Source organism: Filicampus tigris, chromosome 5, assembly GCF_054856515.1.
Source record: "Filicampus tigris isolate MCC_2025a chromosome 5, RoL_Ftig_1.0, whole genome shotgun sequence".
Taxonomy (NCBI): Eukaryota; Metazoa; Chordata; class Actinopteri; order Syngnathiformes; family Syngnathidae; genus Filicampus; species Filicampus tigris.
The window spans coordinates 26,643,544-26,670,895 of record NC_141221.1 but is presented as its reverse complement, the minus strand read 5'-3'; the positions used below and the strand labels follow the sequence as shown (position 1 = coordinate 26,670,895).

At 42.9% G+C, this 27,352-nt stretch overlaps 1 protein-coding gene and 1 long non-coding RNA gene across 2 annotated transcripts in view; one reads left to right on the top strand and one right to left on the bottom strand.

The window, feature by feature from the left end:
• LOC147147954 (uncharacterized) overlaps positions 1 to 24,819 on the top strand; it is a 49,527-nt gene extending 24,708 nt beyond the window's left edge. Inside the window, exons 2-3 of the mRNA XM_086032024.1 lie at positions 14,384 to 14,431; positions 24,545 to 24,819. Of these exons, the coding sequence (XP_085888150.1) occupies positions 14,384 to 14,431; positions 24,545 to 24,768 (272 nt within the window). The 3' untranslated portion in view covers positions 24,769 to 24,819. The remainder of the gene's footprint in view (positions 1 to 14,383; positions 14,432 to 24,544) is intronic.
• LOC147147953 (uncharacterized) lies at positions 17,290 to 26,890 on the bottom strand. Its single transcript, XR_015086976.1, has 2 exons — positions 26,678 to 26,890; positions 17,290 to 18,424 (listed from the first exon to the last, which is right to left on the bottom strand). It is a non-coding gene; the product is annotated as an uncharacterized LOC147147953 (long non-coding RNA).
• Between the last annotated feature and the right edge of the window lie 462 nt (positions 26,891 to 27,352).

Below are 27,352 nucleotides of genomic sequence, written 5' to 3'. Positions count from 1 at the left end.
GTGATGTCCCGTTGATGAGCACTAGTTAATTATTTCGGCTAGTATGCTAACTATTCTAGTGATGTGATGAAACGTGTGAATGTGTATTGTATGTATTGTTTGGCTGTTTAATTGCTTAATACAGTGAATTGTAATGTTTAGGGATATTGTTAACTAATGGCTATGCATTGGATGATGTTGCTAGGTTATTCTTTGTCTGTGTTGTTGCAGACCACAATAAATAGACGTGTCAATTGGAATACGGGCCTGTGTTTTCTTACAGGAGCACCCACAATCATAACTTTGCCACTCTAAAATAGAGTCAGCTGGAGAAATCATACCAATCGTATGATCCTCTCCGTTTTACTTCACATTATGTACAGTACACACAATTTTGCAGTCCGAGTCAACCAGAAAATTGTTTCCAGTTTGGCAGGAGAAACGCAAACGGAAGTGACGTACGAGCTGCCTCGCAAAAGTAGCAGTAATGTACTTTGTTTAATTTTTTTATTTAGTAACTCCGAAGATAAAAACACAACAGCCAGGGGGGTGACAAACGTAGAGGCAAAGAAATATATTACAGAAATATGAAGTGTGACATCATCAGCAGGCGCGAAGGACCCAATCCAATCTGGACATTTTTAAAAATTTCAATGAACATTCTATCAGTCCGACCCTCGGCTTGTCGCAAAATTTTTTATTTGCCCCTCCATCCATTTGAATTTGACACCCCTGACATAGACGGAATGCCCAGCTTTGTTAGTATCTGTATATTTTTCATTTTACTATCAATGTAACATTTTGCAGGTAAAGTCTGCAAGCTATTGAGGCTTACATCAGCGAAATTTGTCATTGTATGATGACGTCAGTTAGGAAAAGTGGAGTCGAATTCATTTGAATCAGTGCTGTCTTTCCCAATGTTGGAAAGGAAGCACCTTTTCATCTCTTCTTGACCTGATGACGTAATCCAACAAAAGTGAAGGAAATGACACAAAGTTTAAGAGATTTAACTTTCCCAAGAGGCCTTTGTGTCTCATGGGAAAGTGCAATCTCCCAATATTTTTTTTTGCGGATTTGGAATGTTAAGCAGGACAAACATTGTACCTCAATAATATTATAATTTTTAATGTGTTGTTTTTTGTGAAAAAAAAAAAAATACAAAATGAGTTCTTGCAATTCATGGTGGTTTCTTTTTTTTCTTTTGTGCCGTCCTTGAATGGTAATTTTTATGTGAGATCCCTTTGCACTGGGGCCGCCCCCAGAGATGACTAAAAACTCTTATTCCACAAACGCAATATTTATCAGAAAAAAAATTAAAATAAGATTGCGACTGAAGATAATTTGGTTTGACAGGAAATGAATCAGCAACCAAGTAAATGTTGATTATCACTGACCTTATTTTTTCCAACAAAATCATCCTGTAACATGTCTGCAAAGTGTGTGCAGCCAGACTTAAGAGGTGGTAGCTGGGTGGGCTTGACTAGAACAGAACCGTCCCAGATTCTGCCAGGCTGGCAGGTAGAGGCTAAGCTACTCGGATAACAAACTGGCGTTGCCCTCGGGTGGTCATGCGTAACCTCAGCCATCTGTGAGTGAAAAACAGGGACAGTGATGGACTGATAGAACCGCTATGAATGTTGGAGAGAGATTCCAGACTCTGCTAATGCATACTTGCCGGTTGAGGATTTCAAAGGGCGGGGTACTTAGTGTACATTCAATATGTGTTGCATTTAAATCATGGTTGAAACTTCTTGTGGCCTCTTGCACAAACACCGCTACCATATGGTGCCTTCCATGAGTGAAGTGGATCAGGTTGTATTGGAAAAAGTCTTTTTACAGTTGTATTGATTTATTTATTTTTGGGGGGAGGGTTTACACACTTATTGATTTATTTGATGTTTTTTTAATATTAAATTAGAAGACCTTTTCCCCATGACAATGTCCCTTGACTCTATCTCCAAGAGAAATAGTAACATACACGTCTGTTCAACATCTTTAAGGCTCTGTTTAATCATTTACATTCATTCAGTTACTTAATTAACCATTAATTTACAGCCACAGTAATTATGCTTATCTCTGTCTTTTTTTTGTGTGTGTGTATCATTAAATGTGACGCTTAAGAAGTACAAAAAAAGGTGGATTATCACATGCTTTACATGAAACTCTTATGATAGCAAATCGTCCATCCAACCTTCTTATCGCCAGTGCTTTCAAGAACTGTCCCAGAGAAAGGCCTGATACATTAGTGAACCACTGCAGTAAATGCCAGACTGAGCAATCTGGTCTACATCTAAGGAGGGAGATATAAGGGACACGAGCCTGTATGTTATTTTGATGGGGAGCTGATAGAGCTGGAGGTTGTGGAGGTTTGAGAGGTGAAAGGTTAAAGATGCAGCCTTTCTTTGTCAGCACACAATGGGCCATAGCAGACCAGACTCCGGCTGTATTGGCTGCTTCTTAAAGCTTTCTTAGCCTCTGGCTATAATGATCAATAAGAAGTCACGAGGATTAGCAACAGAGACCACACACTGGTCATTTTCAATGCACACTTCTACCTCAGAGAAATGTATGGACTAAGACAAAGTCTATCCTCGTCTTGAAAAAATCTCTAGGGATGAAATAGTTTTGTAAGAATCCATGATAACCTATGGAATTGTTGATTTTATTTTATTTTTTTAATACTGTATTTAAGGGCTTCAGTGTACATGTGGCCCCTATGGTCTGAGGGAGTGAGGGAACAAGTGGGCTAGCTGAAGTGTAGCTATGTGTGAGCCTTGCACTGCACATAATACATATTTGAGTCTTTTGAAATCTTGAATATAGCCGACTGAATTCATGAGTTTCAGTCTTTTCAGTCAGTTTGAAAATAATTGGTTTGTTTAAGGTGTACTCTGTTGGAAAAATCAAGATATTTATCGAATTTTGTTATGTTCACATAGCACGTATTGTCAACTAAAATCAAATTGATTTGAAAATCAGTACACAGTATATAATGTTTTTATTCGATTATAAAAAAGATTAATTCATAACAAACCCTCTAAATAATTAAATGTTTTAATACAGTTCCATCACTATTAAATGTCCAATACCGTCATGATCCGATCGCTGGGTGTCACCATGAAGGGAAAAAAATAAAGGAAGAACATTTTTCCGATATTTGAAACGAAACGAAAGACTCACCACATGGCAGCCTCACTGCCGCATCCAGCCATGGCCGGACTAAATATGTGTCCTTTTAGGACGCTGAAGCTGCAAGCCTCGGTCGCAGCCAATGGGAAACCGAAGCCTCTGTTATAGGGATTGTGGTATTGCCCTCCCCCTTTGTAATGGTATGCCCCAGCAGCAGGAGGGAGGGGTGGTATACGTGAAGTCAGAATGAGGAAATACAGGCACGCTTGAACGCACACTACTCATGTCTCTTTATACACAAACAGCCTTGCCGCGAAAAATAGACTAATGATGGACTACAGACGAATGGCGGACTAAATAAATAGGCTTCCGACTATGCTTAGTCCACCTATTTTAAAATTGCTCCCATCATTTGTCAATGATCAGCAAAACTGGCGTCCGTCTGTGACAAATAGACGCACCGGTCCGACACATAGGTGGGACTCCCAGCTCTCGTAATCATCAAGTCTCAAGCAAGTCAAGTCGAGTCGCCACCAAATTTCAAGTCAAGTCATTACTTGGTTCAAGCGAGTCATTAAGTCAAGTCATAAAATCTCGCTCAGTAAAACACATGTTGGAGCCATAAAAAAACTTTTTTTCACTGATCCTACTACATAAAGTACAGTACATTATCTCTAAAAATGTAATGAACATTTGCATCTCCAAGCGGCAGCAAGCATGAACAAGGGGAATGGACCGCAACAACAAACCCTGCTCAATTTTGGATTTTGAAGTTGAACTTGTTGGATTTTTCTACTGCTTGTTTTTGGTTTTGAAAGTGGATTTGGGAGCGGAAGTTGTTGCGATGGGTCGCTAATACTCAAAACAAACTTTTATAATGTCCTATAGCTTTTGTAATTAATCCGACACAATCTCTCACAAAAATACCTTGTGTATATTATTTCTTATTTTTTCCTGTTTCACAAAGGTTTTTAAGTCTGACGAATCCAACTGCAGCGAACTGGAGCCCATTGTCTGTCACCAAGGTCTCAGGCACCCCGTGACGGGCAAACATGGATTTGAGATGCCCAGTGACGTCTGCAGACTTTGTGAGGGAAAGGTTCGCCACCTCCACCCACCTGGAATAGTAGTCAACGACCAGCAAGCACATCTTCCCTTTTAGAGTGAACAGGTCTGCCCCCAGCTTTTGCCAGGGCCTCTCCAGGAGCTCAGAGGGCATGAGTGGTTCGATGCGATTTGTGCGCTCTTTAATGCACGTTCTACAATTCTGGACCAGCTCGTTGAGTTGCTGACTCAGGCCGGGCCACCACACCCTTTGACTAGCGCGCTCCCGGCACTTCACTACTCCCTGGTGACCCTCATGAAGTTTAGCTAGGACGTCGTTCCGCATAGCTGACAGAATAACTAGTCCAGTCCCCTTTAACAGGACACCATCGTGGACAGTGAGAAAGGCACGTTCTGCCCAATACAGCTTCAAGACATCGCTGCGGGAACTGTTCTCAGTCAAGCCATCTTGGCACAGTTTCGGCCCTAAGGTTCTCTCTCAGTGTGTCCATGTAGGTCGAGCTCACTGGAAGACTGTCCATGACGCTGTCTACATAGATATTTGTGCTCTCCATGAACTCGTTGTCTGCAGGTGTTCTTTCTGCATGGACTGGCGCACGCGACAGAGTGTCGGCTGTCCACAAGTCCTTTCCGGCAACATGAGACATTGTGTATGAGTATCCCATGAGTCTCATCCTGAAGCGCTGTATGCGTGAGGGCAGAGTGTCCAAGGCTTGAGCCCCTAGGAGACTCAGCAGAGGCTTGTGATCAGTCTCCAATACAAAGTGCTGTCCTAATAAAGAAGTCTCTGAAGCGCTCACATGCCCAAGTGAGTGCGAGGGCCCCCTTTTCAACCTGTGCGTACCTCTGTTCCACAGCTGTGAGAGAACGCGATGCATAGGCTACAGGCCTCCATTCATCACTCCACTTTTGCAGAAGCACTGCTCCCAACCCAAAGGAAGATGCGTCTGCCGACACCTTAGTCTCCTTGTTCGGGTCATATAGAACCAGTCCAGGTGTGGAAGAGTGCTCCTCTTTCAGTCTATTGAAAGCTTGGGCTTGGTCAGCTCCCCAGACCCAGCAGTTCTTTGAAAGCAAGTCCCTGAGGGCTTTGTCCTTCTCTCCTAGGTGCGGCACGAACTTTCCCAGCTGGTTCACCATGCCTAGGAAACTGCGCAACTCACTGACATCTGTCGGCTCAGTCATCTCTCTGACATCTGATGTCTTAGCTGGATCTGACATCACTCCTTTGTCCGAGATGATATGTCCCAAGAATTTCACTTCCTGTGTCGAGGTTTCACACTTCTCAATGTTGAGTGTCATTCCAGTATCTTTTGCAAAACAGCATGAAGCTGAGAATCATGCTCCTCCTGTGTGGTCCCCCAGACAAGCAGGTCATCCCTATGACAAACAACTCCTTCCAGGCCTTCCGTGACCTGTGTGACCATTCGGTTTTGGAAATGCTCCGGTGCAGATGCGATTCCAAATGGCAGCCGGTTGAAGTAAAACCTCCCGAAGGGCATAATAAAGGTAGTCAGCTTCGCTGTTTCCTTGGCCAATGGAATTTGACGGAACCCCATTTTGGCATCGAGCTTGCTGAAGATCTTGGCTCCAGCCAGTGAGCCCTGGGTCTGCTCAACCGATGGGAGGATGTACTTTTCTCTCCGCATTTTGACTCATTTAGCTTGGTTAGGTCAACATCTATACGTGGATCAGCATTCTTTTTGGGCACCACTACCATGCCCGATCAACAATCAGTGGGCTCCTCCACCCTACTGATGACCCCAATCCTCTCCATGCTGCGCTCAAGCTCCTTCTTGACTTTGGGCATTATAGGAAGGGGAATCCGTCGTGGAGTCTGGCTTTGCCTGGCACCTGGCTTTAGCTTGATAGTGTAAGGCTGCTCCACCATGCCCAGACCGCTGCATAGCTTTGGGTAGCAGTCTATCAGGGTTTGCAAGTTAATACTGTCCAGGCGAGCTACTGGGCCCAACTTCACGCTGGCTGACCTACCAAGCAGAGCTGTGTGCAGGCTCCTGACCACGACCACTTCCTCCATAGTCTCTCTTATTCCCCTCCATAGCACAATGTCCGTGGCCCCCAGCACATCGAGCGGGACACCGCCTGGACCCAGCAGGGGCTTAGGTGCTTTGTGTAGGGAACGTTTGTTGCTGGTGTACACAGTATCGAATACATAGTCCGGAATTACAGTTACATCCGCACCGGTGTCAATTTTGAACTGGACTTTTTTGTTTTTCAGTTTCAGTTTAACAGTCCATGGGTCTCTTCCTGCAGTCACTGTACCTAAAAACAAACTTTCGTCCTCTGAGTCTTCCCGAACCTCATTCACTGATTTGGCTGATAGGCACACTCGTTTGTTGTGTCCTTTTTTTTTTTGCAGCCACGACATGTGACATCTTTAACAGGGCATTGGCTTGGATGCTGTGATGGACTTTTTCCACATTTGCGGCACTGCTTATTTTTCTCTGCAGCATCATGACTGCCCATCTCTTTCGAAGCCTTTGGCTTTTTGTGATTCTGCTGCTTACCTCTGAATGCAACTCTATTAACTTTAGCACTTGTGTCACCTCGCAGACTTGTTTGCTGACGCTTTATTTCTTCACTGTGCCTTGCCAAGCTGATTGCCTTGTCCAACGTGAGGTCTTTGTCCATCTGCATTCGTTCAGACAATTTTGTATCAACTAGTCCTACCACTAGTCCAGGGGTGCCCACACTTTTTCAGCCTGAGAGCTACTTATGACATGACCGAGTCAAAATGATCTACCACCTACTAAAAATGCAAAACACATTATTTATAAATATATCGAGAAATATTTTTATATGTACCGTATATGTTGGTGTACCTTGCATGACTGCATCAACCTATATAGCACAATACAACAAAAAAACGTTTTGTAATTACCTTACTCTGATGACTTGCACTGAATGGAATCAGCCAGGGACGCATAGTCTGGACAATAGCTGCTGATAGCCAGCCTCAAGCAGATTTGCAGCAACAACAATCCGCCCATTCGCTCCATTCGCCGCGTATAAAACAAGTAAACGTTTTTGCAATCTATGCTTATGCTAACAATATTGCTGGCCGCCGAGTGAACAGGATGCTGTGTGGCTGTGTGTGACTGAGTATGCCCGATGCTGATTGGCTGCTGTGAGGCCAAATAGCAAAAAAGTTTACTTGTTTTATACGCGGCAAATGGGCAGATTTCCGGTGCTTCGCACGCAACCGTGCCAGTCCGCGCGAACTACATTGACTCCAATTCAAACGCGCTGCCAGAAACGCTCCCAACGCAGTTAGTGTGAACGTAGCATGAACGTAGCAATACAGTAGTGAGGACGGATGATAGGCTGGCGATCTACCCACAATGCCTTTGCGATCGACGTAATGGGCACCCCTGCACTAGTCTGTCCCTGATCAGTTCGTTATGCAGAGTACCAGAGTATCCAGTACAATTGGGTCAAATTTAACCCAAAATTTTTTATTTTTGACCCAACTGTTTTTTATCTACATAAAAAAATAAGGCAACAATTATTATAATTGTGTAAATTTTAGTTTCTTCAACTTTGATTAATAACCACTGATTTAATTAAGTAAATTTAAACCAAACTATTGAATACAAAGTAATTAAATTAATAGCTGACATATTTAGGATTAACTAATAATACACACATGCTGAGCGAATCCAAATCTACTTTATGTAGAAAACTAACAAAAATTTACTAGGTATCTGAAAAAAAGTCATTCAAATATAACAAATATTTGAGCCTATTAGATTTAGATTTACTAATTATCTTAGTGGAATTAATTTATACATACAAATTATCGCTATGAAATTGATTTCTATTTACCAAATCTCTGGATGATATTGATTAAGATTTACTAATATATTAGGTGAAATTAATTTCTGTTTATTAAATATCTGGAATATATTGATTTGGATTTACTAATTTATTAGGTGAAATTACTTTCTATTTACTAAATATCTGGAATATCTCAATTTAGATGTATTAATCAATTAGGTGAAATTGATTTGTACATACTAATCATCTTGAAGAAATTGGTTTGTATTTTTATTTATTTATTTGTTTTTTTTGTCGCCACTATTTCCATCACTGCTACGCTTCTCCTCCCTACCGTTCGAAAATGAGTGAATATGCGGCAACTGGACGATACTTGAGGATATTCATTCATTCATTCATCCATTATCCGTACCGCTTACTCGCTTATCCTCACTTGGGTCGCGGGTGTAATGTACAGTAGGGCTGAAGGATTTTATGAAAAAATTGTATTGCGATTTTTCGGACTGATATTGCGATTTCGATTCAATTTGCGATTTTCTTGAAATCAAGCTTCAGTGCAATAGACACAATGTACAGTAACATTTACAAACATGACACAAAATGCCATTTTACCATCAAAACATTAAAAGCTCTTACTCTAATAATGCAAGGACACTAAAGAGGATTTGTGAGGGAGGCAGTCCTTTTGCAGATTTTATTTCAGTCTGTCTGTGGTTTAATTAATGAAACATATGGCTGAATTTATCCTCCTAACATTTGACCGCTTGACAACTTTGTGTAGTGGGTTGCCATTTCCAAATCATTTGAAGGGAGGATGCAAGCACCAGGTTTTTGTTTTTCGGAGTCAAGTCTGGCACCCCCGATAGTGGATGATTGTGGTTGTCGAAGGGGCATCCATTTTCCAAAAGTTCATTCCACAAACCCCCCCAATAGCTCCTGTTGAACTTATCTACATTTATTTTATTCATGTAACCTGTTAGTTTCAGAATCCTTGTAGTGGGAGGTAGTCATACACAGCAGCCTGTCTGCAGATTGTTTGTGTGTCATATGTCAGCATAAGTGTGTCTATTCATGGCGGGCCACCAAGGCACGTGTGTGTTTGAACAGAGGTTGGGTGGGTGAATGCTCTAGGGAAAACATATGCTAGTGTTGACTGTGGGGCAGGGGTTGGAGGAGGTGGTTGTAGTGGCGCGAGGCAGGTGGCGTGTGTTGGGTCAGGGGTCTACAGCTGTTGATAGGATGGTACGCTGACGTAGAAAGGGGAATCTGATGCTTTGAGAGAACACAACATGCAGCCATCTGAAAATGAGTAATGGAGTCCCCAGGCAGCATGTAAAAGAACTGGAAGCTCAAGTCTCCAGACAAAGGGCACAAAGATGCAATAGGCATGATGTACCAGGACAATTTTAGACAGCAAAGAAGAGCAATTATTGATGTTAGAGATTGTTGGGCGCCTCTTATTTGACCCTATATGCAGGGCTTCTTTCCAGGTATTTGGGGCTTTGTGAAAAAAAGTAACTTTAGGCCCCACAATTTAAATTAATTGCACAGCCCTAGAGCACCACAAGACATAGGGGCAGAGTGAGACTCAGAGCAACCTAGGCTAACATCAACAAGCCCTGCCAAATAGGATCTAAACCACTCTAGAGCGCTAGTACTAATGCCCACCCGGTGCTGCAAACAAGCCAGCAGAATATTGTGGTCCACCGTAGCAAACGCTGAAATTTGAGCCAACAAAAGAAGACACAGTGTCATTTGCCAGGAGAATATAATTAAAAACAGGTCTGACACTGTCTGTGCTATGCATTGTCTTGAAACCAGACCGGAAAACCTCCATGACATTTTCATCCAAGAAAGATTTTAACTGCATATGCACCAGTTCTTCTAGAATTTTAAAAATAAAAGGCAGCCTGGATATATATGAAAAGTTTGAGCTTTGTGGATTTCGATAATCCCCTCACCGAACTGGAAAATAAACAGCATGCTGACGTCCAGGAATTGTGTGTTCACACTGCCGAAAACTTAACCACTGGGCGGGGGTGTGTCACAACCGTAGCACAAGATCAGTGAACATAGAATTGGTAGAAGAGGATACAAAGGATTAAGAAACACTGAATATTAAAAACCTAATACAAGAGGAGGCTCCAGTGACAATTGAGGCACGTGACAAGTAGGTGAAAACATCAACATTCTGACTCAGGAGGCGGTGTTCACAAGAGACACCAGCACAAAGTACAACATTGTAAAATGGGCTGTCAATTGTATGCCGCTTTTCTACTTTCAGTACTCAAAGCCAGAAATTGGCATTTTACAAAATTTTGCTAGTCCGTCATCCGCCAGCGGCCAGGGTACCAGTCCGACATTCGTCAGTCTGTCATTTTTTGCGATGAACTGTATTATAATCGTTTGTCTGTCAGTCAGTCCGTCATATAAGTCCGTCAGAAGTCCGTTGGTCCATCCGTCGGTACACCCACCCTCCCCGGACTGACAGACCGTCATTGACAGACGGCGTTAATGATGACTACACTGACAGACGAAACCCCACATCCATCATTCGTCAGTCCGTCTATTTTAGGTGTCCCATCATTCGTCAGTCGTCAGCAAAATGGGCGTCTGTCAGTGACGGACTGACGGACTGGTGCAACAGTCGGAAGGAATGCCCACCTCTAATCAAAGCACTTTTCACTGTACCTCATTTACCTATTGATGACACAGTATCAGGAGCAACTGGCGTTTCAGTATCTTGCTCAAGGATACTTCAACATGGTCACAATGGCTGGGAGTCGAACCCCACAACCTCTGGGTTGGGGGACAACCACTCTACCACTGAGCCATGCTACCCCACACTGACCCTGGTCAGCTATCAGTCACTAGAGCGTCCTAGGAGAGCTACAGCACTCTAACAGGATCTTGAATTCTTACTCAAACCACAAACAAAGACCAGTTGGTGCAGCCTAAATGCAAAGACCGTGAAACACAAGCAAAACTAGAAAAAAATGTGCAGGATAATGTGGTGCTACAGCAGAAGCTTTAGGCCTAACCGTGCAGCTTCGTGGCCTGCAGGATGGTGTCAAAAGAATCAAGGTGAGTGTCACCAATGACACCACACTAAGCAAAATACAAAAGTAGGGCCAGATCATTTTCCAGAACCAACACACACTATGGGGATTTTGCCAGGCTAATACACAATTTAAACTGATGCAGACACCAAGGGCGTTGTACAAGTACAACCAGTGTGCCTGCAACCGGTAGCCTTTAGAGAAAAGATCATTGAGAAATTGGCTTATATACCTGTAGAGGAGGATGGCTGCATTACCATGGTAGATCAGACTATGGAATGTGTCAGCTCTATGATGGTTGTCAGTCACACACAAAGTCAAGATCAGAATCTGCATTGATTCCAAGCAACCTAAACAATGTAATCAAGCTGGAACACCACCGTGGGACGCAATTTTCTCCATGTAAGCTTTTTCTTGGTTATACGCACTGAAGATCCCCGCCCACACACACACACACATTTCCACTTAATAATTTTTTTATATTTGCATCATTTTATACTAGAATTTAAACGTGGGATTAAATGGAACAGTCCTAAAATGGTTTAGGTCTTCCTTAGAGAAAAGGAGTTACCATTACCTTTGTGACCATTGGAAGTTTTGAATCAGATCAAATGGCCATGACATGTGGGGCCCCTCAAGGGACTTTTAAATGTTGTGAACGTACACTCTAGTAATTTTTGTAAGATGCTTTTGTTTTTTCTCCTTTGATTTTGAATGTTGTTAACTGTTGTGTTTGTAAATGCTTGTTGGTGTTGTTTGCTTGTGTGAAGCACATTGAGTTGCCTTGTGTATGAAATGTGCTATATAAATAAAACTGTCTTGCCTTTATTTTGTGCAACCACTTAATGAAATGAAATTGAGTAAATTCAACAAAAACTTCTTCAGACTTCTTCAAAATTTTTCCGTATAAGTTAGAAATGAAATCAGGCATCAACCATAATTCGCTTTAATTTTAGAGGCTTGTTTGTTACCGCCGTGCTGCCATGAAAGGGATGCTTCCTGTGTATTGTGGGTAATATGCTTCGGTTTAGGTGCCATGGATGCGGGCTCAGCTGAAGTGCGGAACATGGGCGCAGAGAGGGCGGGATGGGGCGACAGAGCACTTTGCAGAATTGAGACACCCTACATACTCGTACCCTCCGCGGGAACACGCAAGTGAGGGGCACAAGGGTGCAAGTGTGGTTGTTAGGATTGAGCCTTTCTGTTTACATCACGGATGACCCGGATTACCATTACTGTGCATGTGTGTCACAGACAAGGCATACTGCGAGCAGGAAAAGTGGGAGACCAGGCGGTTTCGAGAGAAAAACAGCACTAAATATATATGAACCACCCGTAAACTATTACAATCGACATTTCTGCTCCACACTTGAGGCCATTTATCAGTAATTTAGTGAAAATGAGTGGAGCGAATATCCATCCATCCATCCATTATCGATACCGCTTACCCTCACAAGGGTCGCGGGGCGTGCTGGAGCCTATCCCAGCTGTCTTCGGGCAGTAGGCGGGGGACACCCTGAATTGGTTGCCAGCCAATCGCGGGGCACACAGAGACAAACATCCGCACTCACAATCACACCTAGCGGCAATTTAGAGAGTCTAATCAATTTACCATGCATGTTTTCGGAATGTGGGAGGAAACCAGAGTACCCGGAGAAAACCCACGCAGGCACGGGGAGAACATGCAAACTCCACACAGGGAGGCCGGAGCCAGTATCGAACCCACGACCTCTGAACTGTGAGGCAGATGTGCTAACCAGTCGACCACCGTGCCGCCTGGAGTGAATATTTATTTTGCAATTCAATTTACAGTATGCGTCACTAAATACTGTACTTGGGCCCCTAAAATTTCAGGTTAGGGGCCGCTGTGCTTCCAGTAAAAAAGTTAAGCTGCAGCCCTGCACTACAGTCTCTAGCAGCAGTGTTCAGTACACGTTACTTGCATTTTATATATGTATATCGCAAAGTCATGCAATAATTTTCTTTTGCAGTTGTATGCTTTTATCTGAATTTGACCTGTCAGATGCAAACTTAAATGTACATCACCATACATAGTTGAACATTATCTAGGGTAATTACAATTAATTAACTAAGAATACATTGAATTTGCTTATTTTGCTGCATGAAAAAAATGTAATTCTCCCGTTGAATAATAAAAATGTCATTTCTTTAGGTACTTGGTAAATATTGATATCTCACCATATTCAACAACCATATTGCATGTTTTTCTGATATCGTGCAGCCCTATTACACACTATCCATGACAAAGACATAGCCACCCTTAAAATGTATAGTTACAGTGAAAAGTATTGTGAACAAAATCTGAATACCTCCTTGGTCCGGTTTACATTAATTCAGTAACTCATTAACTCACTCAGTGTAAGGTAAACATTTTGATAAATGTATTTAGTTGAGGGCGGCACGGTGGTCGACTGGTTAGCACGTCCGCCTCACAGTTCAGAGGTCGTGGGTTCGATCCCGGCTCCGGCCTCCCTGTGCGGAGTTTGCATGTTCTCCCCGTGCCTGCGTGGGTTTTCTCCGGGCACTCCGGTTTCCTCCCACATTCCAAAAACATGCATGGTAAGTTGATTGGATACTCTAAATTGCCCCTAGGTGTGATTGTGAGTGCGGATGTTTGTCTCTGTGTGCCCTGCGATTGGCTGGCAACCAGTTCAGGGTGTCCCCCGCCTACTGCCCAAAGACAGCTGGGATAGGCTCCAGCACGCCCCGCGACCCTTGTGAGGAGAAGCGGTACAGATAATGGATGGATGGTATTTAGTTGAAGGATGGAGGTGACACACACACACGCACACATACACGCACACACACACACACGCACCCACCCACCCACCCACACACCACAGCAGTAAATCCCTAAAATACGGGTTAGTATGGATGAGCTTCTTGGTATGATTTGGTTCTGCCATCTTTTCATCACCTGTTGTACTTTCATTAGCACTAGCTGTTATTGCTAATCTGTTTGTTCACATTACTGTATAAAGTTGTGTCCTCAACTTTGTCATAACTGGGAACAGAGCCATAACTCCATGGCTAGCGCATATGTTGCCCTAATAAAGAATTGATTATCGCCATATGCGGTCCTGTGTATAAATTAATGTGCTGCTCAACAAGGAGGCATCTCTTGGTATATAGTTTGTTTACAAAACGGCATTGTTTCGTACAGCTTTGTTTGTGTCTGAACCATTGTACTGTCTAACTAACTGTGTCTCTTTAAGGGGACACAAACCATTATTGTCATGCATTTCTAAGTGTAACTCCGCAATTAAATGGCACCAGAAAGTAAGGCAAAAAAAAAATGGTCACTTGAACTAAATTGTCTTTTTTTTTGGTAGGCTTTTTTGGGGACCACTCACTAGAGCCGGAAAATAATGACAGCATGGGTAAGTCATTCATCTAACTACCTACTTCTCCGTCTTTCCATCAATCTAGCAATAGTTAATCTTTCTAATCTAATCTCAACTGTTTTGTGCTAGCCACCAATTAAAGTTTAGCTAAAGTTTGGCTAATTCTCTGAGGTTTCACAAAAATAAAAACACATCTTCCTTTATGGAAGGTCCAGGGCAGCCCAGAGCTTCACCCAGCTATGAGCATGATAAATTTACTGACTGGGTAACACTTCCACGTGATCCCCGCAAGAGGGGAGTATACACTTAAAAATAATGCCTCTTACACAAGTCAATCATCATGTTCTTAAAAAGAAAGGAAAATGCAACTGAAATAAAACAATGCAAGGCGGTTCTGACATTCATTTATTATCGTGTCAGTGTCAGGAAACAAAAGTTACTGATGTACTAATTGTTTGCTCTATGATCGTGAAGTCAACATCATGCAGTGCAAGTGCAAACTGACAGTGCGGGATCAAAAGATGCCAGAAATGTGCCCCTCTCAGGAAGGGACTTAGAACAAAGATGCAGGGGTGAGGTGATGGTCCAATGTTAAGGTCCAGGTTCAGGCGAAGTTCAGCCAGGACTCCCATTGCTGCCATTGCAGCGCCAGGTGGCACGTAGGAAGGGTCAGAGGTTGAACACAGTTCAGAAAACGCTGACCCCGACGTGACTCGCTGCGCCGATTGTCTACGGCTCTGCTCCAGCCTTTCTCATCACTCCCTCTATAAACTTGTGAGAAGAGGATCGGAGGGGTAGAGGTGAAAAAGTGGAAGCAAGCCAGAGAAGAACTATTGAACCGGCACACCGAGTGAATAACCAGCATTGTTGTGTACAGCAGGAGGAGTCGTGGATTTATGAGGCCAAACCTGATAGGGTTGTAAACTTGACGAGTTGGGCTTGTGGCCGTGGCGACTCACTCGCTCGCTATTGGCCCTATTCTACCCTTAGGATGCCTCAGTGCATGCATCGGCTAAGGGTGATGCTCAGGTCAAGGGGGGCTGAGGCAGGCCTTGTAAATGTTCCAACAGGGCTGGGAATTCAGAGACCTCCATTCAATGAGCAGAAACCTAGGTCAGGGGCCAAATAGCTGCCTTAGCAACAGCTGTTTTCAGCACTAGCTTGTAGATTAAGTTCAATCACCTAAAACATATCCCAAGTGAGATTATTTGTGCCATGACCTTTTCTTATCAGATTTTCCCCACAATATTTGAGTTTGATGGTAAGTAACCTTTTTATTTTAAATTGAGTGCACTGAAGGTGGGGGTGGTCAAAATGAAATCTACCCTGCTCAAATAAAACAAAAAAAACAACAAAAAAACTTGTTGCACTTGGTTTCATGAATACTCAAATCTAATTCATTCATCAGTTAAGATATTCATATCCGTACTTGAAATGTTTTGTTGAATTTCATTAACACCAAAATCAGACAGTGTTGTATAATATGTTATTACATTATTGCACTGCGATACTGCATACAATTTGTGTGCATCCTGGGAAAATGTGGAACATGGTTTATGTGATAAATTAGCCAAAACATCACTTCTTTATTGACGTTAGTTACTTAAATGATACTGCACAATATTTCATATATTAAGATTTCTAAAATTGCAATTGGATCATGCCCAATTAAATCACGATGCATCTGCAACATAAGTAAGTTCAGCTCCAGCTGCTCACAAGGTAAGGACACCTGCTGCACGACATGTTCCAGGCCAACAGAGGGCGGTAGATGCATGCTGGAGTTCCACGTTCAGAATGGACCCACGTGCCACCTGGACCCGATGAACTCGACATCCATATGGAAGTACTTGGCTGGAACCCAGCTCGTGTTTTCCCTTTGTCTTCGTATCTCTTGCTTGACTTTTTATGTTTAAGTCCAAAAGTCATTCAAGATCATCAGGTTTTCATTTTCCTGGGAGCAAAGCAGCAGCGCACTCAAATGTTTTAAAACACAGCTCTCACTTTTTGCTTTGCTGTTCTTTCCTCCAAAATTAATTTTCGATGGTGGTTTTACTATTCAAGTACAATGTTTTGTCGTCTATCAGACTTTTAATGGTATTTTTCTTGAGCTGATTCTTCTTCTTCTATCATTGGTCTCCCTTCTCTCTTTTTCTCTCCCCTTGTCCATGAAATGTGACATGAGTGAAGTAGTGTGTTAGAACTATGATTTCAGCCTTTAATAAATTATGGCTACCCTAGATGTTATTCACCCAAGTCTTTTGCTCTCTCAGTGCTGGTTGTGTTAGCTTTTGACTCTGGGTCAGCTTGTAGAGTGTTTCCAGGTCAGAGAGAAGTGGGTCACGCTGTTCCTGTGTCATTGCCTATAACTTTAGAAGTTGTGAGAACAAAGCTGCAACACCATGAGGATAAATAAGCAGACTTTTGTGTGGCCCTCCTGATATATGTAGTAAAGGTATCTCTAGTCACACACAACAGTAGAGTCGTAGTACTTTTCTGTGTTGCAATTTTACTTAGTCAAATTAAATATTTGCACAGATTACAATCAGCAACATAATACAATACATATTGTCGAAGCAATCCCCTCAACTGTATATATATATATATATATATATATATATATATATATATATATATATATATATATATATATATATATATATATATATATATATATATATATGTATATGCATATATATATATGTATATATATATGTATATGCACATATATATATGTATATATACATATATATATGAATATACACACATATATATATATGTATATACACATATATATATATGTATATACACACACACATATAGAACTTTCACATTGTTGTTTAAGTGCATTGAAATAATTACACTGTTTATCTTGCCATCCAAAGAATGCAAAATGAAGCTTGTGGTAGTCTTTATTTTTGAAATATCAGTAAGACATGTTTAAGAATTTTTTTTTTTACAGTTTGTTCGTCATTTCCATAGTTGATCTTTATAATCTATTACAGCAATTGTGTCCCGTTAAACTCAATTTCTACATTTTAATTGCTGTGCTCGAATGAGGTAGGGCCATCACTATGTTCTCATTTCTTTTGGCCATGTTGTTATCATTGCATAATGTGAGACTTTCTCTTCAGTGTCATCTCCTCAGTGATGGTATCAGGCTCTCTGAGACATTTTACCGCAGTTTGCATTCATTGATCAGTGAGTTATTCTCATGTAAACCCACCGACAGCAATGAATGTTTATTGCAGCATTTACAGATGCAGCCAAAATGAATTCTTCTTCAGCAGGCAACCGCTATGAATCCAGCAGAGGTGAATTGGTCCCAGAAGGTAATGGAACATGCGACGTGGCGCCCCTCAGGGTACAGTCAACGGTCGATGGTTTTGGCTGAGTTCAAACTCACCGACAGCGTTGAATGTTCACCGTGGACACCGAGATAGATCTTGGGCCTCACCCCCGCTCTTTGAACGATAGCAGATGTAGAACCGGCCATATAAATTAAACACACACAAACTTTGAGAAAAATCCAAAAATGCTACTGGATTCCCCCCCATTAGTTCCAATGCTCTTATTGTAGCTTCAGTTTGCCTCAGACAAATGGAAAATCCCACACTAGCTTACCGGTTGCCACCCAGACCACTTGTTTTAAAATGTCTGCAGTCCAGATTTATATGATGTAGTCTTTGTAAATTTGCCACGGTATCAGTTCTTTCTGCAACATAGTCTCAGCTTTCATCAATGGGTCGAACACGCAAGCCTTCAAAGTTAAGTGCTATTTAACTAAGTGTGTGTTTCTCTTGGCCTGAGTGGGTAAACCATGTGCCGGAGTGTGTTACCACCCATGCTCATGTTGAGGTTTCAATGACGTCGATGGCCAACCAGAAGGAATGAGAAAGATGATGATGCAGAGGCTCGGATTTCCTTAAAATAGCTCTTCAGATACTGTATGGTGGCAAACTTGCTCATCGTTTTATCTTGGTCCCCACCTTCTTCAAAATTATGAGCAGCGCTGTCGTCTCCTTCCGCCTGCAGCAAAAGGGGGGCGGGGGGACAAAAGAAGGGGAAAACATCTGAAATAGCATGAATAAAAGGGCAGAACATGTTGTCAGTCTGGCTTGTGGAAGCAGTCGAATTAACGCTTCTAAGTGTGATCAGAGAATGTGGCTGTGCCCCACAGCTTAGTGCACTGCAGTGTTGTGCTAGTTAGAGATTACTGTTCCCTTTACCCTGCGCTGAACCTCAGCTTCGGCTCTGGGAGTGCGCCTTCCTGTGTTCGCTTCTTTGAGGTTGGAAAATCATGCAGCTATGTTTTATTAATGCTCCCAGTGTCTGTCTATCTATCTGTGCCGCGGCTACAATACACTGTCTTCCTCCTCCCTGGCTTGCTTGGTTCCTTCAACACAGATGAAGAAATGTAGAACACTGTACCGAGAAAAAAAAAAAAAAAAAGAACACTGTACTGGGTTCTTTCTCCATCGTCTTTTTGCGATAAATTTAGGCTACTTAAGTAGTTGGAGGTTTTTTTTTTATTTATTTATTTTTTTATTCACCAGTGAAATCTTGGAGCTCATAAGTATTGCATGTCATTGTCGGGAGATTTGTTGCACCTTTGCAGTGTTGGCGTTCTGATCAGTACAATGAAAAATGAGTACGTCCAATCAGAAGCTATAATGCACGGGTCACTGCAAATATTCAGAACGAAGCCAGGCGTGTATCCTTGCTTTACTGCATTTTAAATGACCGTTACCTTTACAAGAGCAAAAAGCAGTGGTTTCATGAGCGTGAGTTTGAAGTATCATTCTATGTATACAAATTCTTGGAGAAGGAAGTTCCCAATAAGTTTAGTGAGACCTGAAAAATAAAGATGTCACACGTTTGTATTCATCTTTAGTGTAAAACCTATGGGCCATTTTTGTTGTTTTATCGCCATGTTAGATGCCTCCTTGCCTCAAGAATGCATCACCCTGCATTTCCTTGCTCTATGTGTTTCTATTCACTGACAAGTCGTGAACTAATCGTTTTTCAGAGCCTCTGGCTCAGGCTAAAGTGGCTTCCCTCCTTGGCACTTGAACCCTCAGCCCCAAATCTCAAATAGCTCTTCCTCTCATAGTACCTCCCCTGCTTCCTTTTATGTCACCGAATTTGTTTGTGAATTGCTGCATCGTAATTGCCAAGCATAACAATACTTCCTTGTAAATGTTAATACTGACACTGGTGCCACCCCCGGAAACGGTGAATAACTGACAAACTTTCAAAAGTATAGCGTGTAAAAATAGCTGGGCAAGCATGAGAGCTTGACAGGGCTTGAGTGAAGAGTGAAACAATGTGACTGAACTAGTGTGAACCCTGCCTCGTCAGCACATTCCAGGGGTTGGACAATGAGAAGCACACGGTGTACTCTGTCGTGTTGCCGGCCGGTCTACAGACAGGCCTCCAATGCTGCTGTATTCAAAACTGGTGCAAATTGAAAAACGCATCAATTAAGTCATCACTTGGTAAAATGGACTCTGGATTTTGCCACTTGTGTGAACAAGAAGGTTAAATGTATGCAGTGTTAGCCTGTGACTGTTGCACTGTGATAGAGCTCGCACACTGCAGGCTGTGAGCGAAACTGTTTTTGATTTAGAGAACTCACCGGATGTCAGTTTGAGCCCACTAACAAGATGAAATATCTTATTTTACTGAGAACGGTCTGAATGCTCCAAAGTGAATATGTTCACCTTCACATACACATAATTGAGAGCAATACTCGATATGTAAATAACGTCACTCAATAATGAACTGTCACTTTCCCTACAGTCCGCTTACTACAGTAGTGTTAAAACAACGAGTTAAAGTTGCCAATGATTGATCTGTCATGCAATTTAAAAGAATCTCCATGGCGATGAAAAGCTACACAGCATGAGTAATGAGAGAATGATTAGGAAAGAAGCAAGATGACCGCCATATTTCACATGGCCCAAACATGTTGTCATAACTTGAACCCTTAATTTAACATGACCACCATAACTAAGATGCCTGTTCAAAAATAAATGGGCTCTGATGCTTACAGCAAAGGTACTTCCACACTTTACTATACCATCATTCCACATTTCCTGGCATCCAATGTTTTTCACGTAATGGAAGTTACACAGGAAGATCAAATCTTCACCACCAGCGCTCTGAGTGAGCCGCTTCATGGCCAACTCAATTCAACAATTGTGCTTTAATTACTGTACCACTCATAACTGGCTTGAAGCAATAGAGGATTTTTTATGTCGGTCTTAGGGTAATGTGTAGGACATTTGCCACGGCAGCAGCGTTCGTCTAGCTGTCAGACTACAAATTTGCGGCGTGGAATGGTGAGGAATTTAAAAGTGTAGACCTGAAATGTGAAAGCCAGGCTGAAAAAAAAATCTGTATTACAGTCTCAGATCATGCCGTACTCTAAAGCTGCAGATAAATTGTGTTTTAAATTGTGTTATTTGGCTGTACATAATAAATTTGATATATATACTTTCAATAATGTTCCCATTGAATTTTGGCGAAACACATTTGATGAAGCCATAACAAATTAAACATCGTCGTGTGTACGACAAAGCCATTCAAATCACAATCTAGCGGTTTTTCTTTTTACCATTTCATAACAACAAGAACAAACCTTCAGAGTCTTGAGGGAAGGACTAGCCGTTGTAGTACAAGCTCTCGTGTCCTTTTCCAGTGCTCAATTCTAATCTATTGAACTGTTTCGAGTCAACAACTAAAGCTAGAGGCTGACTAGTATCGGTAGTAGGCTAGCCCGGCCCCGGCCGTGCCAGTTGAGGGACTCCTTCGGGCCGACTGCCAAGCCTTTCCAGAATCACTCAGCACCCACGTGCCATGCATCATCCTGCCAAGGCTGCAGGCATTCACGAGCAACCTTGACTCTAGCCAAGCCAGCCTCTCTCTCTCCACTGCCAGCTTGCATCTCAGCATTAACCCGTGACTCTCAATGGTGACGCTTTCCTCAAACGCATCATCCGCAGTGTTTCTGACTTACCTTTCCCTGCTTGTCTTTTGCTCAGCTCGTCCTTGTAGCTGTCAGTATTCTTGCCTTTTCCTCTGCTGAGGCCCCCTGCCTGTTTACGTTTTTTTTTTTTAGTCAATATATTTCGTGTCTCTTTGCTGTGCACCTTTTTGAACCCACTACAGAAGCACTTGATCATGTCAATCTGGCTCTCGTTGACTTATCCACTTGTGCAGCACGCCTGAGAGAACCGCATTGCATGTCACACTCCTCGCTCCTCTCCAAACCTTTGTCGGCTCATTTCATGAATGCTGAGGCTGATGAATATGTATCGCACGCTTTTTTCGCTCTAGTTTGGAGAATTTCTAACGAAGTGGGATGAAAGCGCCCTTTTGTGGGTGTCGTCTGGATTTAACGGTGACATTTCTCTGGAGTCCGCAAACTTTTTTTTTTTCATCTATAACAGTCTCAGTTGTGCAGATTGGCCGCACCCTGCAGTAATATATTGCAACGTATCTAAAAGACCCCATCTGTCTAGTCGAGCCAATATTATCACAGTTGTGTTTTAACATTTTAAAATCAGCGGGTGACAGAAGGATAAACCATACTTCTTGATTATGACTTTTTCTGCCCACATGCAGTCTGTTCTACTTTACAGCCGAGACGGAGCCTGTGGCTAAGTCTTTTTTGGGGCGGAATAAGCACGCAAAAAGAGCAGTTATATACACGGGAGTGGCTTGAGATGGAATATGCTGTTTTGGGGGAAAACATGTCAACTTTTTAATATGAATCTTTGCGACACACCCCAAACCGATTAAATAAAAACTACCAATATATTGACAAAAACTATGTTGCTGTTGGTCTGGTGCAAGGAACCACATATTTAGCATTCTGGGAAGAAGCCCCAATGACGGGTGTTGTTCCTGTCATGTTCTACTGACTGTGACTAAACTATCTCCTCTTTTGATTCCCATAATTTTTTTTTAAAAAGGGAAGATGTACTCCTTTGCGGCAGTAGAGTGCGTTTCTGCATCACACCAGCAGGGACACCGTGTCCTTAACCCACTGCGCTGTGCTTTGTGTTCCGGTGACCTGCTCAACTTTGCCTCGTCTAAGTCGAGATCATCTTTTTGTCCCACTGTAATTTTAACACACACACGGTGCTGTGTTCTTTCAAAGCGATGGCTAAAAGCGTGACACTGGAAGTAAATGAATACTGAGGTGGTGAGAGTCAGCTCGGTTGAATTCAAACGCTGATCCTCTGCATAGAACTTTGATGACTGTTGAGGCTGGTGCTTTTCTGAGTTGCTCAGAGACTTAACCCTCCTCCCTGGCACCTTCCTCCTCTCTTGCGGAGGAAAATCTCTGCTGAATTCATGTCTTCTTTCAGATTTCTAAGAGGCGTTAAACCTTTCTGGATTAAAGGAGGTAATCTGACAGGCAGAAGATTGTATTAGCCAGAGTGTTGGCAGAGCTTTTAATTTCTCCTCTTTTCATTTCCCTCCTCACAGCCCGTCTCTCCTGCTGACCTGCTGGATGGTATTATTTTGTCTTTCTTTTGAATTACAGAAAAAAACATCCACATCCTCACCACAATTCACTCCCTTCTCTCTCTCTCTCTCTCTCTCTCTCTCTCTCTCTCCCTCTGTCTCTCTCTCTCTCTCTTTCGCTATCTTCACTCTTCTGCTTCCCCCTACCTCTCGCTCTTCTCGCAGTGACAGCATACTTATGTGAACCCATGATTTATCATTTGCTAATCCGTGCTGATTATGGAGCTTTCCGCACAGTCCTTATCTGTTGCTGAGGCCGCTTTTCACTCCATAGCTGCCAATTATCTTTCAGGCTGCCTGCAAACAGACTTGTCTATGTCAGCCAGCTGCAGAACTGCCACCAAACCGCTTACATTTTATATAAAGGACACATGCGTGGATCTCCAACAACTAACTCCGTGGATGGTTTAAGTTAAGGCATTTTTGGTTTGAGTACTTGTTGAGATAATTGATGGATTTTTCCAATTCCGTCTTTTTGTTGTAGTAATCTGCATTTAATCATGTCAAGCCTTCATTCTGCATCATTTATAGACTTTTTTTTTATTCACGGAATTTGTTGTTGTTGTTGTTATTTTAGGTTTAAATGCTGCTTGATGCTAAAACCGAGATGAGCGGTTATTCGCTTGCGTCTATTCAACATGACACGACATGACTTGAAGCTTCGATTTGTTAGCATCGAGTTCAACATTTTGCTTGCGTGACCAATCTCCCAGCGCCGCTTTGGTCTGACAGCCGCAGTGGCGATGCCTCACTGTGACTCACGCCACACTTCATGAAGCCAAGGTTAGTGACAACATGAGGTTGCGGCGAGCGAGGCTACGCCTGTGGGGAGGGTATGCAGATCACGGTGCACTCAGCTGATGTGCCGTCCAATTGTCAGAGTAATGGGAAGTGACGTGCACATCAGAGCAATGTGGGTCAGAGCGCCAGACGACCGGCCCGCGGCCTGTATCTGCTTTATTAGGCAGGCAATGTCTAATCTGCTGTAGCTCGACCAGACGAAATTCTCTAATCGACCCTGATATTCACTGAACACACATTACCATCTTCCCTCATGCACAGAAACTCACTTCTAGCACGAAGGGGGTTGTGTCTTTGTCATGCAAAATATTAAAATCTGGAATATTTAGTTAACCAAATAATTAAGATACTGCTTGTGCTGTTTTGGTTTAAGCATGGCCAAATGCACATGAGCCAGTATTCAATACCAGCATTTTTTTTTCTGGCTTTGACCCTTCTTCCTTTAGTTTAAAAAAATATATATATTATATAAATAATATCAACACAGGAGGCATATTTTAAAGCAGAGGTTTTTTTTTTTTTTTTTTTGCAACGTGGACTGGATTCAGATTTTTCAGCAGGCGAAAATGGGTCGGATCGACTTTGAGCTTAATAGGATTCCCATGACATGGTCAGAGGCTGCTGTCTGCAGGGGAGGAAAAAGCCGGGAAGGGAAAGGTTCAACTGTAAAGACGGGCTTTTGGCAAACTTTTGCGAGTGTTTATTTAGCACCTGTACAAGTCCATTGCTGCCAGAGAAAAGTGACACTTGCGGCCCTCAAAGGGTTCTGGCATTTTCAGCTCAAACAGGTTTTTTTTTTTTTTACGGCAGGGGGAAGACGCCTAGAGGAGTTGAGTCTGCGAATCTGCCACAGCCTCATCAAAGGCAGTAATTTCCTGTTCATTTCTGTCTCCCATCCCCCAACTCAGAGCTCTTGTCTGCTAATCCCAGCCCTGCACACAACCCCCACTCCCACCCTCTCCCAATCCCCACCCTGGGCCCCCCTGCTGCTGTCCTGCCTGCCTGCGCTTCAGCTTGCTGCACTCTCGGTCTAAGGACTGCGGTGGGAGGCTATATTGCTTTGTGTCCGGGGCTTGCAGTTCAGTTGAGCACTAACAAATCCTCATTGTCCCATGCAAGAGTGGTGTCAGAGGAAACCGTCAGTTGTGTGTGTTGTGTTTGGGGGGGAGGGGGGTTGCATTGCTGTCTGGTTTCTATTCAAATCCAGGTACACACAGGCCTGGGAGGGAACAAAGCATGTAGAGGGGCTTATAGAGCGTCAAGCATGGGACCGAAGTCCTTCGAGGGCTCAGCTGAGTCCAGGCACGGCTGAGTTGAAGGGTCATAGGAGCTGCTTACACAACTGCTGCCCCCTCTGAACTGAGCGCACTACATTAGCTCTACAAGTGATGCTGGGAAGTCCCATCATCTGAGGCAAAGTCAGACAGGACATCATATCGAAGCGAACGGTGGGAACCCAGACTAATAATTCACCTCAATGACACAATTGAGTTTTTTGAAGTGCCCACATTTAAAAATATGATCACTTTACTTTACTTTACTGGTTTGTGAAGAAAATATCTTCAAGAAATATCCAACATAAGAGACTTTGAAGTTTGAGTCAGGCCGGCATTGTGAAAACAGCTCTGCGGCATTACCGGTGATGTGGACTAAGATGTGTATCAGGATGGCAAGACTCTACATGTACAGGTATTTTACTTGTCTTTCAACTAGGACGTTAGTGCGCACATAGAGGTTTCGTATATGATGACTTGTTTTTCCATGAGGGATTGTTGTTCTTGTGCCGGCATTAAGCCTTTGTACGTTTGCAGCAGCCCTGTGTCCATCTGTAGGCTGTAGGGATGTTTTTGTTGTTGTCATTACTCTCTTATGCACTCAACCTTTTGCAGTGGATTAAGAGCTTTGGACAAGAGCAGACCAGGACAAAAAAAGGCCACATCGGAAAAACCATCGTTTTCTGTCACTTAATACATTCCAATGACTCCCCATGTGAGTTGATGGGGGAAAACCAAGGAGAAAAGAAATAAAGCCTGTGCAAAAAAGACATTCGTCATCTATATTTAACCACCTCTAAATTTAGACTTCCTATTCTGCATTTCCCCTTTCTTGTTTGCAGATTTGAAAACAGTGGCAAGGAATCCGTTTTGGAATATGAACCCTCACTGTTTCACAATGATACACACTTAAAGGATTTGCACCACTGATTCAAAGACATGAATCTTATCTCCTTTGACTGGCGCGCAAAGCAAGTTGGAGAGGCAAGGAGACCACTTTGAGAATCAGAAAATTAAAGGGAACATTTTTCACCCTTCTGGATCACCAGTGGCAGGGGATCCCCTCCCATTGCAGCAGCAGCTGGCTGCCCGGTCCCTCCGCTTCAGTCTCTAATGGCTGACCTACCCTGTCTGGACTGCCCCGCTCGCTTTTGTCTTCTGTCTGGCTCAGTTCCTCCCAGTCAAACATAGCTACTGCCGGCTGCAGTCTACATTCCCACAGAGCAAACACTAAATCTCACACACACACACACACACACGCATGCACACAAATACTTTTCCCACTCGGCACACTTTGTCCAGCACACACAATCTCTGTCTCGTTGCTCTCGCTCACATACATTCTTCTAAAAGTTCTCCCACACACAGAGTTTCTGTCTGCTTTCGCTCACACACACACACACACACGCACACCTACACACACAAAACATACATTTTCATGCACATTAACATCACACATGCCACAATGCTTGCTGGAAGTCAAACTGTTAAAACTATTAATTTGACACACTAGTTGTTACTAGTCGTTAAAATTTCAGTGAAAACTTGAAACAAACAATACATACACTGTAGTCAGGCAAATAATGAACACGTGCAAAAGTGCTAAAGACATGCATTATCAGTAAGGTTTTTAAGCGAAAAGAGAAGGTCAATCAGTTCAAATACTTACCGGCACCAAAAGTTGAACAACAGCAATCTATAGTGGCTGGATAGATAGAAATGGGGCAACACTTCCAGAGTCAGGGATAAAATATAAACTGGCCTGTGTGGGTGAAATGGATTGAATGCGTCCCCTCTCTGTCTCTGTCTCACCCAGACACATGCACAAACACACACTGGAGCACAATCCTGACATGCGCTCTTTCAGTCCGATCTCCCTGCCGCCAGTGGGACCTCAGCCAGGAGTTTGCAAATACAAGTGGCTCACAAATCTCTCTCTCTCTTTTTCTCCCTCTCTCTCTCCCTCACGCCCTCCCTCTCGCGCCTTCTGCACAGCTACATAGATAAACAAGAAACCACATTCCCACATGCATCCACCCCCCACTCTGCGCAAACACACTCTGCACACTCACGTGCACACACACAGCCTCTCACACAAAGACCCACAACCATGCACGCAATCACACACCCACACAAAAGACAAGACACAAGTTTGGAAAGTGCTCCACATTTTCGTGCATGCACTATACATGAGGCATTTGATGGACAGCAGCACATAGTGTCATGTGTTGAGCGAAGGTGTCTGGGATTGGCTGGAGGCTCGGGAGCGGAGGGGGAGCACGGGGTGCTGCGATTGGTTTGCGCTCACACCATTAAAAGGGGAATGCTTCTCTCTTGAATCGTA